The sequence below is a fragment of the Lissotriton vulgaris genome, chromosome 11, assembly GCF_964263255.1.
Source record: "Lissotriton vulgaris chromosome 11, aLisVul1.2, whole genome shotgun sequence".
NCBI classification, from domain to species: domain Eukaryota; kingdom Metazoa; phylum Chordata; class Amphibia; order Caudata; family Salamandridae; genus Lissotriton; species Lissotriton vulgaris.
In genome coordinates, this window is record NC_141699.1 from 66305273 (window position 1) to 66324194 (window position 18922).

The following is an 18922-nucleotide window of genomic DNA, read 5'->3' on the forward strand; positions in this document are numbered from 1 at the left end:
ACAGTAGGGCAAGTGTTGGATAGTGTAGGGGTAAAAATTACTATTCCCACTCCAATGAGTGCAACAGTAGGGTAAGTGTTACGTTCTAATGCGTTGTAATGGCATGCGTTGTAGTGACATGTGTTGTAATGACATGCGTTGTAGTGACTTGCGATGTAATGGCTGTGCTGTAACGGCATTCGATGCAAAGGATGTTGCGTTGTAATGACCATGTTGTAAAGGTAGTGCGTTTAAATGACTGCGTTGTAAAGGTTGTCTCCCGTCATAAGGCATTCTTCTCGGGAGACGCGCGAGCGCGTTACCCAAGATGGCCGCCGCCACCGGAGCTCCGTGATTCCCGGAGCTTTTAGCCCTAATTAACGACGAATTACCGGCAAGAACCCAGCGAAAATACTGGCGCTTGCCTCCTGAAGCCTCCACCTACCTGTGAGTTCGTTTCTGAGCATTTTGGACGACGGAGTTATTTTTCTTCACCTCACAGACTTCTGCTCCATGCTTCTCATCGAGGTACTGCCGAGAATGTGAGCCTGGGGGCGGAGTGTCATTTAAGAAAGAGGCTGGCTTGGGCCTAGCTCCGCCTACAGTTCTGTTTAGCTGCTGCACCTGGGTTTTTTCAGTGTTATTTGACGCAATTGTCCATATTTACAATACTTTTCCTCATATTTTGAGGTTATTTGTTTCAATCTATTTTTTTTCATATTCAGACATATTTTTTCACCTCAAAATGGATTCAAAAAATCCTTCCGCTAATAAAAGGAAGCAGCAGGTTTCTCCTCCTCCCACAAAATCTAAAGTGGTGGAATCCTCAGAACCTTCTTTGTCTTTGGAGGAAATTAAAGCCTTGCGTTTGAATACTGACTCCATTGCTTCAGAGGTTAAAAAATGTTCGTAAAGATATGGCTTCTATGTCCATGAAGGTGTCAGACAATACCATTAAAATCCAAGATAATAAGAATAAATTGGATGCTTTTACACCTTTAATGACTAGAATTATGCCAATGCATACTCAGCTGTTGGACTTAGAAAATCGCAATAGGCAATACAATTTGCGCATCTTTAATTTGCCTGAAGAAATTGAAGGGACCAATTGTCGCCTTTATCTTGAATCTCTTCTGCCTGGTCTCCTGAATATCAAGTTTGCAGAAAAATTTGAAATTGATAAAGCTCATAGAGTTCCGTCACATCGTAATCCTCGTCATTCAAAGCCAAGGCAGATGATATTTAAGGTCCTGCGCCATCATCACCTGGTCCTTATTCGGAAAGCTGTTCGTGAAATACCATCTTTGGTGGTGAATGGAACCAAAATCTTCATCCATCAGGATTTTGCTAAAGAAACTGTGGCTATTCGTAAAGAATTTTCATCTCTTCGACCGCAACTGAGGAGCCTTGGTTTCAAATATGGACTATTTGATTCTTCTACAATGCGAATCTGGAAAGACAATGTCTCTAAATCTTTTCAACGTCCTGAAGATCTTCGTCTCTTCCTTGAACAGCAGACTCCTCCATCAATGGATACACAAGACCCTAATTCTTGACTTCATCTCGCTGGTTTCTTGTGACAGGTCTATTACTAAATTTCTTCATGGGCTCCGACGGTAACTGGCCATGCTTGAGGAACGGGTGTGCGTTTCCATGTCTTTATTTATGTGGCATGTTCGTACCTTACTCTCTCTTTTTTGTTTCTCCCTTTCCTATCTTTCGATCAGAGTTACTCTATTAACCTGTCTTATCCTACCTTCTTCTTGTTCCTATTCCTGTCTTTTTCTTCTCTTATATCCTAATGGCTAACATTCATAATATAAAAATTGTTTCTCTTAATGTGAAAGGTTTACGACATCCAGTGAAACGTTTAAAAATTTTGGATTATTTAGGTAATTCTAAGGCTGACATCTGTTTTGTCCAAGAGACTCATGTTGATGATAAAGTTTTAAGTTATATGAACAAAAAGTGGGTGGATTCTATTGTTTCTTCACCTGCTGCAGGTAAAAAAAATGGGGTCGCTATTTTCTTTGCCAAAAGGTTACATTGTCAGGTCTTGCATAAGATCTCAAACTCTGATGGAAGATATATTATAGCTAAAGTTAAAATTCATGATTCTATTTTCTTTTTGATGAATGTTTATGGTCCTACGTCAGAGGATCCTGTTTTTTGGACAACTGTTACGTCAGAAGTTTTAAAGTTGGGAAATGCTCCATTGATTTTTGGTGGTGATTTAAATATTTTTGTAGACCCCTTGTTGGATAGATTGTCTACATCTCGATTTCGACCGTCCAAGACTTTTCATGCCTTTAAGACCTTTCTTCAAACTACTAAATTAGCTGACATTTGGCGATTACACTATCCAACTGGTAAAGAGTTTTCTTTTTTCTCCAACCCACACAACTCCCATTCCAGAATAGACTATTTTTTCCTTTCCCCTTCCCTTATTCAATTTGCTAATGATCCTATCATTGGTACCATCGACATTTCAGATCATGCTATGATTTCTTTTGTATTAAATGTATCATCTTCATTTTCTAAGCAGTCAAGATGGCGTATGAATTCTGACATTGTCCTTAACGATACTCATAAGCCTAAGTTACTCCAGGCTATTCAGGAATATTTTACTTTTAATTCAGAAGGGTCTACCTCCATTACCACTCGCTGGGATGCATTTAAAGCTTATATTAGGGGTACCACTATTTCTATTATGGCTCATGAAAATAAGAAGTTTAATTCACATATCAAATCTCTAGAAAAACAAATAGCTCATTTTGAGCGTTTATTTGTTTCGTCTAGTGATCTCCAATATAAAGTAAAATTACAAAAGCTGCGGTATGAATTCAATGCAATCCTCAGTACTAGAGCTGGGATACAACTCTCTAAATCCAATGCCAAATTTCGTTTTAATACCAATAGGTCTGGTAGACTTCTGGCTAATTATTTGCGTATTAAACGAGATAAAACTCAGATTACATCCATCAAATGTCCTCAAGGTAAAATTGCTTTTTCTCATAATGAGATTGTTAATGAGTTTTTGAATTTTTATTCTACTTTATATAATAAACCTGACTATTGTGATGTTTCTTTAATTGATTCCTTTTTACAACATTCTGATTTACCTCACATTTCTGCCTCTGATAAAATTAAATTAGATTTACCCATTACTAATGAGGAAATTCTCTCAGCCATTAAATTGCTTCCAAAGAAAAAATCCCCTGGTCCTGATGGTATCCCTGCAGAATTTTATAAAGAGATCCAACATCACCTTTTACCTTTTTTGAATCAGATTTTTTCTCATTTTTCCTCATCAGGTACTATTTCAGGTTCTTTTTCTGAAGCCTTAATTGTTGTACTTCCCAAACCTGATAAAGACCTTACCCTTGTTGCTAATTACCGTCCCATTTCCTTAATCAATCAAGATTGTAAACTATATGCTAAAATTATCGCTTCCAGGTTAGCCCCTATCCTTCATTCAATTATTCACCCTGATCAATCTGGTTTTATGAAAAATCGATATTCTGCTAATAATACGAGAACGTTATTACATGTTATTGAGCAATGTTCCTCTATCCTTAACCCTGCTGGTGTTATGGCATTAGATGCTGAAAAAGCTTTTGATAAAATCCATTGGCAATTTTTATTTAAAACGTTGTTATCCTTTAATTTTGGGCCTTCCTTTATTCGTATGATTTCTGCTTTATACTATGCTCCCACAGCTCGACTATTTATTAATGGTCAGATTTCTAACCAATTTTCTCTTTTCAGAGGAACTCGACAGGGTTGTCCCCTCTCCCCTCTTTTGTTTTTACTTGGTATAGAACCATTTCTTAATTACATTCGAAAATGCGAAAACATTCAAGGGATTACTGTCTGTGATATTACTGTTAAAACTCTAGCATATGCTGATGATGTGTTATTATTTATTAGTAATCCTGATTCCTCTGTTCCTTTTCTGCTTGATATTATTTCTAAATACTCTATTGTGTCAGGTTATAAGTTAAATGTTACTAAAACTGAATTTTTTCCACTCAATATGTTGTGTACTCCTGATATGCTACCCTCACCAGATATAGTTTGGCAAAAGAGCAAATTGAAATACCTTGGTATTTTATTTTCATCATCCCTTCATGCTACCCTAAAATTAAATTCTGATTTCATTCTAGAACATATCAAAAAAAACTTCCAAATGGTCCTCCCTTCATCTTTCCTGGTGGGGGAGAATGGAATCTATTAAAATGACTATTGCACCTAAAATATTTTATTCTCTTGCAATGATCCCAACTCAATTTCCACTCAAATTTTATAAAGATGTTGACAAACTTTTGTCAAAATTTTTATGGAATAACAAGCCTCCCCGTATTGCTTATAAAAAATTAAAAATTCCCAAATGTAATATTGGTTTTGCCCTACCTGATTTTCTTCTATATCATAAGGCATTTATCCTTAAACAGAGTTCGTTCTGGTTTAATATATCTCCTATGCTTAATCCCCCTATTTGGTATCATATTGAGACTTCCCTTGTTAAACCTTTTCCTTTATTATCCCTATTAACCATGTCTCCCGTATCTAAAATTGTACACTCTTCTTCCATAATTAAATCATCAAGATTAATTTTTAACGATTTGGACTCCAATTTTGAATCCCCTCTACTTTCAACGGTACATTTGTCCTTATGGCATAGTGCCTTGTTAAAATTAAATAAGAATATTTCGTTTTGGTCTTCATGGATTGCTAAAGGTATTTTTTATCTTGGAGATGTTTTCATGGATGATGCGTTTATTCCATTTATTCAACTCCAATCAAAATTTAATCTGCCTTTAACTGATCTGTCTAAATATCAATTCCTTTGTAACTCTATTTTAGATTCTTTCCCACATGGCATTCCTTCTAAAATGACAGCTGATTTTATGCTATATGTTAATACTGTGTCTTTATCCCCTAAAGCGGTGTCTGTATTTTATAAGAAGCTCACTGTATCCTTAGGTTCCAATATTGATACAATTTCTACCTTTTGGAACAATGAGTTATCTTTATCTCTGCCAAGTGATTCCTGGTCATTAATATGGACTCTTTCTATTTCTGGTTGTTTACCAGTGTCAATTTATCAAACTAATGCTTATATTTTATTTAATTCCTTATGGACACCACTGCGTTTATTTAAAGCTCATTTATTACCATCTACTGTATGCTGGCATTGCAATTTGCAGCCTGGTTCCTTACGTCATATGTTATTTGAATGTCCGCTTATTTTGAAATTTTGGTCTGAAGTATGGACTGTAATACAGAAAATTCTACCTATTTCTGATTTACCCTCTTATACTTTAATCATATGCAAATCTGTTGTGTTGAGTGTACCCCTTGATGATAATGAAGCTAAACTATTTTACTTTTTGGTATCGGCTGCATTGAAATCCATCACATTTTGTTGGAAGGATGTTACTTCCCTTTCAGTCCATGCTTGGTGGTCTTGGATTATCTTTACAAGAAGAGGTGCTCAATTGTCACTACAAGGTGTTCATCATAATTCTTCTACTTTTCAATCTTTCTGGTCTCCTATAGATTCATATGTACAGTTATAACTATTGTTGTTCTTTCCTTAATACTGTATTGTATTGGTAACTCTACTTGTATAAGTATTTATGCTATGAAATGTATATTTCCCTTTCCCCGCGCCCTTCCCCTCCTTATTTTCTCCTTAGAATGTCAATTTTTTTCTTGCGATGTATTTTATTAATGACTGTATATCTTATGATTAGTCTTTTTCGCTTCTTTGTATTTTAATGAAATCCTTCTTCACTTTTTTGTATGTATTTATGTGCTTCATCATTCTTAAAATTTCAATAAAGTCTTACTGAACTAAAAAAAAAATAAGGCATCCTTCTCCCAGTAGATCCAATCCACCCCATGTCCGTGCCCCAAGCTTCCTTCCCCTCACAATTGTACTATAGAATATGGGAGGTAGAGCTCACCATAGTTAGACTCATATTCAGACCAGAGGTCCCAGACCTGTAAGGCCACACCCCTTTCACATTATAAAACGGCATATTAAAACAGGAGAATGACACCAATGTTTGCTAATATGTACAGTGGAAGGACCAGTAGCAGCCTTGCAAATGTGTGCGTGAGAGAGGGGAGGAGAGAGAGAGAGAGAAAGAGAGAGAGGAAAGAGAGAGAGAGAGAGAGAGAGAGAGAGAGAGAGAGAGAGAGAAAGAGAGAGAGGAAAAAGAGAGAGAGAGGAGAGAGAGCGGAGGAAGAGAGAGCGGGGAGGAGGGGAGAGAGAGAGAGAGGGAGAGGAGAGAGAGAGAGAGAGAGAAGAGAGAGAGAGAGAGAGAATGGAGAGGGGCGACCAACTCGGTCCCCCGAACGTATGGCCGAGTGCCTCGATCCCCCCGGGAAGCCATTTTTGGGCGGGAGGCGCGTCTCAGCTGGTATGCCCGAAGCGGCGTAGCTGGGGCGCGCTCGTTCCCGCCCTAGAGTGGGCTGGCCTAGACACCGACGCAGCCAGCCACGCCCTCGGGGCAGGCAGGGGCGGGTATACGCCCGCCCTGAAGACGGATAAAAAGGGACGCAAGACCAGAAGACATCCTCTTGTTCTTGTGCTCTGAAGCTGCACCTCCTCGCTGCACGTGAGCTCGGGACAGAACGAAGAGCCAATTTTGAGCGTTTTAATCCCTCTTTTTGTCTTCTAGATACTTCGTCTGAAAAGATGCCCAAGAAAGGCGCGAAGAGAATGTCGACTGACCAGTTGGTTCGGGCCCTCATGAAGGACATGTCCGAATTAAGAAGCGGTTGGCGGAGCGAGACGGCGAGGAGGGATCGGGGCGTCCACCGGCCGGAGGGAAGCCAAAGAGGCCGAGAAGGGGGCCGGTCGGGGGAGACGTCCCGGTTCCCTGTTCCCCGCTCGAGGCGCCAGCCCCGGTACCGGCCCCGGTACCGAAGGAGGGGAATCCGATTCCCGTAGTAGTCACCCCGACATCCACTGAAGATATGCCTCCCGAGTTGGCGGCACAGTTAGCGGCGTGGTTGGGGGACAGGTAGCGAGGGCGCCACGGCTGCCGAAGCGCAAGCACTCATTAAACAGTTGCGCGAGAAACGTGATACAGCCAAGGTGCCCGCGTCGGATGCGGTGATAGACAAGCCACGAGTGGCGGAGGCAGCGTCCGGTGCAGGTAAGCGGCCATTGCCGATCGCAAGGGATGAGTCAACACCCTCTCGTAGAGAAAAGTTGGGGCAACATGTTCCTTTGGCAATAAAGGAAAAGATTTGGGCGGGGGAATACGTAAACATTTTCTCCTTGCTCGTTGATCATTATGAGGTTGAAACTGTTAAGGGCCAAAAGGATCTGATGCATCCAAGTGTTTGGCGCGCAAAAATGGCCGCCTTTAAAGTGAATGAGAATATTGGCAACTGGGGTAATGCTTGGGGAATTTTTACGTCAATTTTGGGGGAACGTAGGCCTGAATTGCTCCCTGAATTTCCAGTATATCAGTCACGAATTATGGGGTACTCGACATCGCACCAAGGTAACCAATGGTTCTGTTATGACAACCTTTTCAGGAAAGCGATGGAGCATAACAAAAGTTTAACCTGGGACTGTTACGATTCTTTGACATGGAATAAAATGAAAGAGTCGGGGATGTTGAAAGTGCCGTTGGTGGGGAGTACTGTTGGTGAGTCCTCCCGCCAAAATGGGGGGACGCCCTTTCGGTCGGGTACGGGTTCAGACGATTACCCGAGACCCGCCGGCAATACAGGGAAGAGAGGTTTCTGTTTCAATTTCAACAGAAGTAAATGTACTAGGCCCCCGGGATCTTGTAAATTCAAACACGAATGTAGTGGTTGTGGGGCACCCCATCCTGAGTCCTCGTGCAGAGCCAAATCGGGTGAAAATGGGGGTAGAGGGGGCGCCAAACAGGTCTAATATAGTCCGAGGGGCGCCTTTACCAACCCCGATTGATACCCTGGCGATGATTCCCTGGCTCAGCGAATACCCTGATCGTACTTCAGCTGGGGTGCTACGAAACGGTTTTTCATATGGTTTCCGCATCCCGGTGGGGAACTTTCAGGGTGTCGGGTCGTGCAAAAACCAACTGTCCGTCTTGCAGCATACGACTGTAGTACAGGATAAGATCCGGAAAGAGGTTACCCGAGGTCGGGTTGCCGGCCCGTTTAGTGTTCCCCCGGTACAGAATTTTGTTTGTTCTCCTTTAGGGGTGGTCCCCAAGAAGGACCCAGGTGAGTTTCGATTGATTCACAATTTATCAGCGCCTCATGGCCTTTCTGTAAACGACGCAATTGATCCAGAGATATGTTCGGTGCGGTACGCATCATTCGATGAGGCCGTAGCCATTTTGAATCGCCTGGGGCCCGGGACGCTGATGGCGAAATCAGATATCGAGTCAGCGTTCCGTTTGCTCCCGGTATACCCGGAAGACCAACGGCTTTTGGGATTCATGTTTCAAGGTTCGTATTACATGGATAGGTGTATGCCGATGGGGTGCTCTATATCTTGTGCATATTTCGAGAAATTCAGTAGTTTTCTACAATGGGTTTACACGAAGAAAACGGGTTTTCGAAATGTGATGCATTACCTCGATGACTTTCTGTTCCTTGGGGCCGCTGGGGATGATGAATGTGCCCGGGCCTTGACTGAATTTTGTGTTCTAATGAATCAATTTGGCGTGCCATTGGCACCAGGTAAAACTGTGGGTCCCACGACTTGCCTCGAGTTTCTCGGGATCGAGTTGGACTCTAGTGAGGGTTGTTTTCGTTTACCAGCTGCCAAAGTGTCGAAATTCAGGGCAGCCCTGCAAATGTGTATTATTGCATCTAAAGTTACGCTGCATCAATTGCAGCAATTGGTGGGGAAGTTGAATTTTGCCCTGAGGGTGATCCCGATGGCCCGCCCCTTCTCCCGTTCAATTGCCCAGGCGATGGTCGGCCTAAAAGAGGGTCATCATCGCACGAGATTATCGGCCGAGGTCCGCCAAGACATGCGTATTTGGTTAGCATTTTTGGCGGATTTCAATGGTCGAGTCGTCTGGAACAAACCGGCCTTGTCCTCTGAAGAGCTTGGTCTATGGACGGATTCAGCGGGAAGCATGGGTTTCGGCGCCATCTTCGGCACAAAATGGTCGGCACAAAGGTGGCCAACATGGTGGCATGAAGAGGGGCTGACGAGTAATATTGCTTTCCTTGAACTGTTTCCCATTTTGGTGGCCCTCAGAACCTGGCCCGATGGATTCAGAAATCACTCTGTCATATTTTGGTCTGACAATATGACCGTTGTAGAATGCATCAATAGTCAGGCAGCACGTTGTAAAATGATTTTAAGGCTGCTTAAAGAAATTGTCTTACTGTGTATGCAACTGAACGTGGTATTCAGAGCAAAACATGTCCCAGGGGTGATGAATCAGGCTGCTGATGCACTGTCTCGTTTTCAAATGCAGGCTTTCTTGGGTTTCCTTCCCTCAGCGGACCCAGAGCCAGCACCCTTTCCCGAAGCTCTCTGGTCTCTCGGTGCCCCGAACTTCGTTACCTCGTGGGAGAGAGTCTAGCACCAAGGACGAGGAAGGCATACGAAGGGGCGTTTCGGACTTATTTAGCCTTTTTGGGGACTGAGAGAGGGGGGCTTTGGGGGCATGAGGATTGGGTAGTACATTTTCTGATGTCCTTGCGTAAGGCTGGGAAGTCGGTGGCTACAGCCCAGAGGCATCGTGCTGCCATTTCCTTTGTTGCCAGGGCGCATAATATCCAGGACCCGACAGCGTCTTTTGTGGTACAGAAAGCGCTGCGTGGGTGGCAACGCCTTGAGGGTCGCAAAGTAGATGAGAGGCGCCCGATAGGTCTGGATAGGTTGTCCCAGTTGCTGGCCACACTCCCCGCCACATGCTCGTCTCAGTTCGAGGCCTGTTTGTTCCGAGCTGCTTTTACGCTTGCATTTCACGGGGCAATGAGGATAAGTGAGCTGGTAGCAAGGAACAAGCGGGATGTGGTGGGGGGTTTGTGCCGGGAACACGTTCAGATCAGGGGTGAGACGATGACTGTATCCTTTGTCAAGTCAAAAACCGATCAAGGTGGGGTGGGAGACTGCATAGTCATTCGCAGGATTTCAGGGTCTTCCATGTGTCCGGTGCAGTGTTTAGAAGATTACCTAGCACGAAGGGTGGCATCATGGGGGGGGACATTGTTGAGACACGCGGACGCCACCCCACTGACGAAGTTTCAGTTTCAGCGGGTGCTCGCGATGTCAATTACCGCAGCGGGCTTGGACCCGGGTGAGTTTGGGACCCATTCCTTTCGGATAGGGGCTGCCACTGAAGCTACAGCCAGGGGTCTTAATGTGGAACAAGTAAAACGAGTGGGGCGTTGGTCCTCCAATTGTTATAAGAGGTATGTGCGGTTGCACATGTTGTGAAGCTGTAATAATGTACTCACGCTTCTTGTCTTTTGTTTGGTTTTCAGTTACGCAAGCCTTCGAGGCGGGGCGGACTATGCAGTCGACCCAACACCAGGCCAGCGGTCAGACATCACCGGCTGTGAGAAAGGAGGTGTGGGTCGTGGGCCACTCATACGTGAGGCGTGCCGCTGACGTATTCGAAGCAGGTGACATGATTCACGTAGCTGGGGAATACGGGTACAGAATGTCCTTCTACGGAAGGGGCGGTCTCTGTATTGACCAGTTTCAGGCATTTTTTGAGGGTTTGTTAGGGCGGACGAGGTCACCGCCGTCTATAGTCATAGTACATTTAGGGGGCAATGATTTGGTCACCACCGGTAGACGACTTCTCCTGGAGGCAATGCTTTCCACTGTAAGTTGGTTGGCGAGGAAAGTTCCGGGGTGCATAATTGCGTGGTCTCATATGGTCCCACGAAAAGTGTGGCGGGGGGCTGTTTCGATCCCTGCTTTGAACCATTCTGTTAGAAAACTTAATAACAAAGTGAGTAGGTTGTTTCGTTCCAGGACATTGCATTCTATCTCGCACGGTTGTATTAATGATGACAGTATGTATCTAGGGGATGGTGTGCATTTGTCTCGGGTGGGAAATGAGTTACTCATAGGAGACTTCTTAGCATGGTTAAAAACGTTGGACCATGACCTTTAGCTAGGAGTTTTGTGGGGGGCCCGGATAGCCGGTCAACTATCCGGGCCTGTGGCGGTAAGGTCATGATCGGTGAGCACTAATTAGTAGATCCCTATGAGTGGGCGTCACCCAACACGGATGGGAGCGCTCGGGAGAGGTGGCCATTGGCCCCTCAATGGGGAGGCGGTCCCTTCTAAGGATGGGTCGCCGGAAGTAAAGGAAAGGCGGTCAAGGCCCCTTCCTTTGTAGGAGGGGTTACAGCCCCCTCCTGGGGAATTTCCCGGGGCCAGTGACATCTGCGACGGCAGATGCGGTAAGTTGTGTGGGGTTGGGATAAGGTCTACGGTACCTTCTAGATACCTCACACGAGTATTCGAACGACCTTTAACTGGCGTCGAGTCTTTAGGTGCCCCCGTCAAGTCAAGGGAAATTGGTAATAGTTGCACTTGAGGTACGCCTCCGTGCTGTCGCCCAGCCCAAGTGGGAGGGGTAAGTCTGGTTAGGGATCTTGACACCGGTTATGACCTTGCCGTTGGCCCTTAAACGTTAGGTTGTACAATTTCAATATGTCAAGAAATGTTTTGTAGGATGCTAGTTCGGCTAGGAGAACCTCTGTATTAGAGAATCTGTTAAGGTTAGCCAAACATCGCAATATGGTAATGAAATTGTACATAACATGAAACGTTTAATGTTTTAATTTTGTTTTTAATAAATACGGCCGGGATGGTCACTCCATCCCACTTCCAAAAACTTCAAGAACTGTTTCCGGTTTCCCTCCTTTTGGGGATTGTGTTGAGAGGGGGTGGCGGGTATCTCGGCCATATGGAAAGGGGCGACCAACTCGGTCCCCCCGAACGTATGGCCGAGTGCCTCGATCCCCCCGGGAAGCCATTTTTGGGCGGGAGGCGCGTCTCAGCTGGTATGCCCGAAGCGGCGTAGCTGGGGCGCGCTCGTTCCCGCCCTAGAGTGGGCTGGCCTAGACACCGACGCAGCCAGCCACGCCCTCGGGGCAGGCAGGGGCGGGTATACGCCCGCCCTGAAGACGGATAAAAAGGGACGCAAGACCAGAAGACATCCTCTTGTTCTTGTGCTCTGAAGCTGCACCTCCTCGCTGCACGTGAGCTCGGGACAGAACGAAGAGCCAATTTTGACCCACCCACCAGCCCCTGAAGACAGCCAGTTGTGTATAATAAAGTTGATTAATATTGCTTCGGTTTTCGTATACAGGTCGTAGTGCCATGTTGATGAGTTAATAAAGAATGGTCGTTTTGAGTATGTTTGCCATTAAAGATATTCAGTTTAGTGTTGAATTTTAATGCATGCTCTTTCGGTCATAGTGGCCAATGTATTCGTAGGTTAATTTGCACTGTCGTATTTATTTTGGTAGGCGGTAAGGTCATGATCGGTGAGCACTAATTAGTAGATCCCTATGAGTGGGCGTCACCCAACACGGATGGGAGCGCTCGGGAGAGGTGGCCATTGGCCCCTCAATGGGGAGGCGGTCCCTTCTAAGGATGGGTCGCCGGAAGTAAAGGAAAGGCGGTCAAGGCCCCTTCCTTTGTAGGAGGGGTTACAGCCCCCTCCTGGGGAATTTCCCGGGGCCAGTGACATCTGCGACGGCAGATGCGGTAAGTTGTGTGGGGTTGGGATAAGGTCTACGGTACCTTCTAGATACCTCACACGAGTATTCGAACGACCTTTAACTGGCGTCGAGTCTTTAGGTGCCCCCGTCAAGTCAAGGGAAATTGGTAATAGTTGCACTTGAGGTACGCCTCCATGCTGTCGCCCAGCCCAAGTGGGAGGGGTAAGTCTGGTTAGGGATCTTGACACCGGTTATGACCTTGCCGTTGGCCCTTAAACGTTAGGTTGTACAATTTCAATATGTCAAGAAATGTTTTGTAGGATGCTAGTTCGGCTAGGAGAACCTCTGTATTAGAGAATCTGTTAAGGTTAGCCAAACATCGCAATATGGTAATGAAATTGTACATAACATGAAACGTTTAATGTTTTAATTTTGTTTTTAATAAATACGGCCGGGTGGTCACTCCATCCCACTTCCAAAAACTTCAAGAACTGTTTCCGGTTTCCCTCCTTTTGGGGATTGTGTTGAGAGGGGGTGGCGGGTATCTCGGCCATAGGAGAAGGAGTGAGACAGAGACAGAGAGAGAGAGATATGTGTTCGGTTCGTACCCTCCCCCTCTAGCCTGCACGACGGAGGTGGGTGTGTTAAGCTGGGGTGTCGTTCCTCCAGTGATACTATTCTAATGTTGGTTCTTCTGCCGTCACCTGTGGGCAGCTCTCTTTATTATTATTATTATTATTATTATTTATTTTTATAAAGCGCGATAGTCACCCGGAGGTATCCCAGCGCTGAGGAACCCTGAATTCACCAAGTCAGCGGAGCAGGAGACTGAGAAGGAAGAAGGAAGAATGGGGGAACAGAAGCAGAAAAGGAGGGGGGGGTGTAGAGGTTTAGGGAAAAAGATGAGTTTTTAACAGTTTCCTGAAGCGCAGGTATTGAGGTTCAAGACGTAAGTTACGGGGAAGTGAATTCCAAAGGCGGGAGGCTTGTACCGAGAAACGTCTTCCTCCTGCTCGGGTTTTCCTGAATCTAGGGATGTTAGTAAAGTTTTCTGCATTGGAGCGGAGGGGCCTAGAGTTTCTATAGGGAGTGACAAAATTACTGAGAACAGGAGGGCCTTGGTTCTGCAGCGTTTTGTGGACGAGACATAGGGCTTTAAATTTGACTCTCTCCCTTATGGGGAGTCTCTGTATGTCTTGGCACCGGAATAGAAAAATGTTGAGGATACCTACTGTTTACTAGTCCCACTTTTTTTAAGTACAAGAACAACAAGGCAGCTAATGAGCAGTACACCGCACAACCAGTGAGTCTGACAGTATAAACAAACGTACTGCCCACCTCATAGGCTGGCTACCAAACAGCTCAACATTAGAACAATTTTAATCATATCAGCCAGGCAATGGTCTAAACATTTAAGCATTTTAACAAAGTTCAGAAAGCTGTTCTAATCATATTCTTTTAAACAAATTCTTTATTCATCATTTCTTCATACACGAACAGCCAAAAAAGCAGCCAACACGTTTCGCTCACAATCGGGCTTCATCAGGGCATAAATCCCACTAAGTCTCAAAACATGTTCTCAAAAACTAAAGTGCAACTGGCGATGAGTTCTCGCAAAAGACTGGAGCAGCAAACCATCCAATCATAGAGCTTGTAATGCGTAAAGCTGGTGCTAGACAAAGCAAAGGATGGTCGCAACACACAACGGGGCATATTATCAAGCCTGGGCGATAAAATTACCGCCGCTTTATTGGCAGGAAACTGCCGATAAAGTGGCGATAATGGGCTTGATAATATGCCCTATGGAATTCCAATCGAAGCTCATGTTAAATGTGAAGGACATCTAACATGAGCTTCGATTGGAATTCCATAGAGCATATTATCAAGCCCATTATCGCCACTTTATCGGCAGTTTCCTGCCGATAAAGCGGCGATAATTTTATCGCCCAGGCTTGATAATATGCCCCAACGTTTGTTGTTCGGGCAATGTGTTCCTGCAGCTAGATTCTCAGCTGTATAAATCCGGTGCCGTGTTCGGCAAAAAGTAACCCAACTTCACTTACAAATCTGCTAATTTTTACGCTTCTGGTGCGACACAGACCATGAAATTCTGTGTAGAGGATGAAGAGGACAGGGGGAGGTGGACAGACGCAGATAAACTAACAGAGAGAGCGAGAATCAAAGGAACAAGACGAAAGGCAAAGGTTGAAAGTGAAATGGAGAGAGAAACAAAGAGAAGGGAGGAACATGAAGAAAAACAAGGGTAGAGAAAGACGGGCAGTGTGGGGAAGATGGAGGGGGAAAGAGATGTAAATGGGAGCACAATGGAGAAGAAGGAAGGAGAACATGCGGGGTGCAGATTCACAAAGAAAGGTCATACATTTGCATCCACCGACCTACTTCTAGGCGCCAGTCATTACATGACTTTTGAGAGCGAATAAACAGTTACTGTAGAACAGCTGGTAAACGTGCCCATTGCAGCTTTCCACTCCTACCGCTGGGAACACCATCTGCTCTGGCCTCTCTGCGCAGCTTAAGAAGGATAAACATCTGCTTTGAAGCCTGCTTTTCAAATACATGTTTTTTCTATGGGGAAATGCTTTTTTACATTGGCAAATTCCTTCTGAAACACCCCAAAAAAACTTGGGGTGTTCCATTCCCCTTCTCACCATAGAAGGGAATTTACTTCAACTCTTTTCTGGAGTAAATCCATCACGATTTCTAGGGTGGGGAGGATTGGAGGGGATTATCTGAGGCGTCACAAACTCTCAAAACGAACCACACCTTGGTGCGCCCCCTCCTTGCACAGGTTTACTACTGCATACGTGTATGACACTGACACACACATGTGTAGAAGTAAAGACAGTTACTCCTGCCAGGTATCCTTTGTGCGTTCCTAGCATGAAGAAATGGGGCCAGGCGTGGAATGGAGAAGGGGGTCCCAGGAGTGGAAGATAGGTAAAGGAGATTGGACAGAGCGGGGGAAAGAAAAAGAGAGAGAGAGAGAGGAGGAGAAAGAGAGAGAGCGCGAGAGAGAAAGAAAGAGACAGGCAGACAGAGGAGAGAGAGCGGAGGAGAAAGAGAGAGAGCGCGCGAGAGAGAAATAGAGAGGAGGAGGAGGGAGAGAAAAGGAGAGCGAAGGAGAGTGAGATAGAGAAAGAAGGAGAGGGCTAAAGAGAAAGAGGAAGAAAGAGAGAGAGAGTGAGTGAGTGAGAGCGAGAGAGAAAGAGAGAGAGCACGCGAGAGAGAAAGAGAGAGAAGGAGGGAGAGAAAGGGAGAGAGAGAGAAGGAGAGGGAGATAGTGAAAGAAGGAGAGGGCTAAAGAGAAAGAGGAAGAAAGAGAGAGAGAGTGAGTGAGAGCGAGGGAGAAAAGAGTAATAAAGAGAAACAGAGAGGGAGAGAGAGAGAGAAAGAGATAAATAAATATATAGAAAGAGAGAGAGAGAAAGAGAGTGAGAAAGAGAGAGAGAGAGAGAGCGAAAGAGACAGTAAAAGCGAGAGAAAGAGACAGTGAGAAAGAGAAAGCGCGAGACAGACGAACAGAGGAAGACTGAGAATGAGAGACGGACATGAACAAAGGCATCGTGGTTGTGAACTAACGCAGAACTATAGAAGAGGACAGGGAGAGAGACAGAGGCAGAGAGAGAAAGAGAGAGAGAGAGAGAGAGAGAGAGAGAGAGGGGGGGTAAATAAGTGGAGAAAGATAATGAGAGAGGGCTCAGAAGAAAAGGTCGGGAAAGAAGAATCGAGAGAGGGGTTTAGAGGTGGGGGGCGTGGGCTGTGAAAAGATGAAGAGCTCGGGGAGAGTTGATGTCCGGGGGACCGTGAGCGACCGAGAGAGCCAAGGATACACTGATAGGTAGATTGTCAGGCAGCGCGTGGACAAGAAGACGGACAGACCTTAAAGGGGCAGGAAGCAGAACAGGCAGTAAGTGCAAAGGACGGTGGACAGAGAGTAAGGTTGTAAGTTGGCTCCACGGGAGACGGGAGGGAGGACAGGTCGTACATGGACAGGGAGATGAAAGAACTGAGAGGGGACAGGGAGCTGGACAGGCAGGATGTGGAAGGGATGCTGAACAGACAGTAAATTTAAGTAAGACCGTAAGTAGACACGACGATGGGCAGTGAGCGGACAGGGAGATGGACAGGATGCACGTGGGCAGGAAGACGGGGGCTAGACATACCGAGACAGGGCAGGCCCTCGTGGGCAGTGTGACGTGCGGTAGCGTCAGTGGACAGGGAGACGGGCAGTCACACGTGGGCAGTGTGGTGTGCGGTAGAGCGAGTGGACATGGAGACGGGCAGTCACACGTGGACAGTGTGGTGTGCGGTAGAGCGAGTGGACAGAGAGACGGGCAGTCACTCGTGGACAGTGTGGTGTGCGGTAGAGCGAGTGGACAGGGAGACGGGCAGTCACACGTGGGCAGTGTGGTGTGCGGTAGCGTGAGTGGACAGGGAGACAGGCGGTCACTCGTTGACAGTGTGGTGTGCGGTAGAGTGAGTGCACAGGGAGACAGGCGGTCACTCGTTGACAGTGTGGTGTGCAGTAGAGTGAGTGGACAGGGAGACGGGCAGTCACACATAGCGGTCAAGTAGGTGGGCAGTCATCACCTGGGCAGGGAGGCTGCCGGGCAGGTGGGCATTCATCACCTGGGCAGAGAGGCTGCCGGGCAGGCAGCGCTTACAGAGTGGTCCAGGCAGGCGCCCCCCACCCCCGGCGCCGCACTCACCTGATGTCTGGCACACCGCCTCGTAGTCCGGGCAGCAGTCCCCCGTCTTCCGGCAGTACGTGTCGCAGAAACACGGCCTTTGCTGCCCTGAGAAAGGTCGGCAGTCATTGTTTCTGCCCGGACAGCACTTGGGGTCCTGGCGGAGGGTGCAGCCCCCGACCGCGCCTGTGGGGTACCCAGCCGCCCACAGCAGCCCCCCGCACGAGAGGAGGAAAGATACTGTCCTGGCAGGGCCCAGCATCGTCCGATCCCACGAGCCCGGCTGCTGGGGAGCAGGTGAAACCGATCCTCTGTGCCAATGCACCCGGAGCCCGCGGTGCCACCGAAGCCCTGCGTGTCACCACTGTTCACCTGCACGTGCCACCGCTGGTCACCTCCACGTGCCACCGCCGGTCACCTCCACGTGCCACCGGACCCCTCCGTGCCACCACTGATCACCTCCACGTGCCACCGCTGGTCACCTCCACGTGCCACCGCTGGTCGCCTCCACGTGCCACCGGAGCCCTTCGTGCCACCACTGGTCACCTCCACGTGCCACCGGACCCCTGTGTGCCACCGCTGTTGGAAGCCCTGTCCACAGCCACTGCCCTCCACGTGCCACCGCGGGTCACCTTCAAGTGCACCGGAGCCCTGTGTGCCGCCGCTGGTCAACTCCACGTGCCACCAGAGCCCTGTGTGCCACCGCTGTTGGAAGCCCTGTCCACGGCCACTACCCTCCACGTGTCACCACTGGGCACCTTCAAGTGCCACTGGAGCCCTGCGTGCCACCGCTGGTCACCTCCACGTGCCACCGGAGCTCTATGTGCCACCGCTGGTCACCTCCACCTGCAACGGAGCTCTGCGTGCCACCACTGGTCACCTCCACGTGTCACCGGAGCCCTATGTGGCACCGCTGATGAAAGCCCTGTCCACGACCACTTCCCTCCACGTGACACCTCTACGTGCCCCACTGCTCGGATCTCCTGTGCCAACAGACCCGGACGCCGTTGCGCGGTGCCACCCCAGGAGACCTCCACCGTCGTTGGACCGACTGTGCCAAAGCCGCTAACCTCCACGTACCACCGTGATGGTGCGTATGACCGCTGCACCTGTGCCAACACAGCTGGACACGCGGTGCCACCACCAGTACTCGCCACTTGCCACCGGAAGCCTGGGCTCAAAGGGGCACCGCCGCTCGTCTCCTCTGTACCACTGCGCGGTCTGACTTCTAGTGCCGGAAAGCACGACCCGTTTCTGCCACCTCTGATGTCCCCCTCAAGCCGCCTCTACTGGAGACCGTGTGCCACTGCCGGACCTCCCTTCGTCCCCGCTGCCGGCCCCCTAGAGTGCGCGTGGCTCTGCTTGGCACAATGTCAGACGCGGTGCCTGCTGCGTTTTTGCGCAATTGTATTGCGCTTGGCGCCGGTGCGCGCCGATCCTTAGGCTTACCGCCTGCCTTCGCCGATGCTTATTACTGCTTCACAAACATTAGCTAACTCCAAAATCCGTATGTCTTAGATATCATGGACGCGTAAAACGGACAGCCGCGCCATCCTTCGGATCCC

At 47.3% G+C, this 18922-nt stretch overlaps 1 protein-coding gene across 2 annotated transcripts in view; it reads right to left on the minus strand.

The window, feature by feature from the left end:
• Positions 1-17967, minus strand: part of LOC147678985 (somatomedin-B and thrombospondin type-1 domain-containing protein-like) — a 325963-nt gene extending 307996 nt beyond the window's left edge. Inside the window, exon 1 of one of the 2 annotated variants that reach the window (XM_086942709.1) lies at positions 17379-17967. In XM_086942709.1, the coding sequence (XP_086798835.1) occupies positions 17379-17619 (241 nt within the window). In that variant the 5' untranslated portion in view covers positions 17620-17967. The remainder of the gene's footprint in view (positions 1-17378) is intronic. The other variant, XM_086942708.1, reaches the window with a different exon arrangement.
• Positions 17968-18922: the final 955 nt, after the last annotated feature.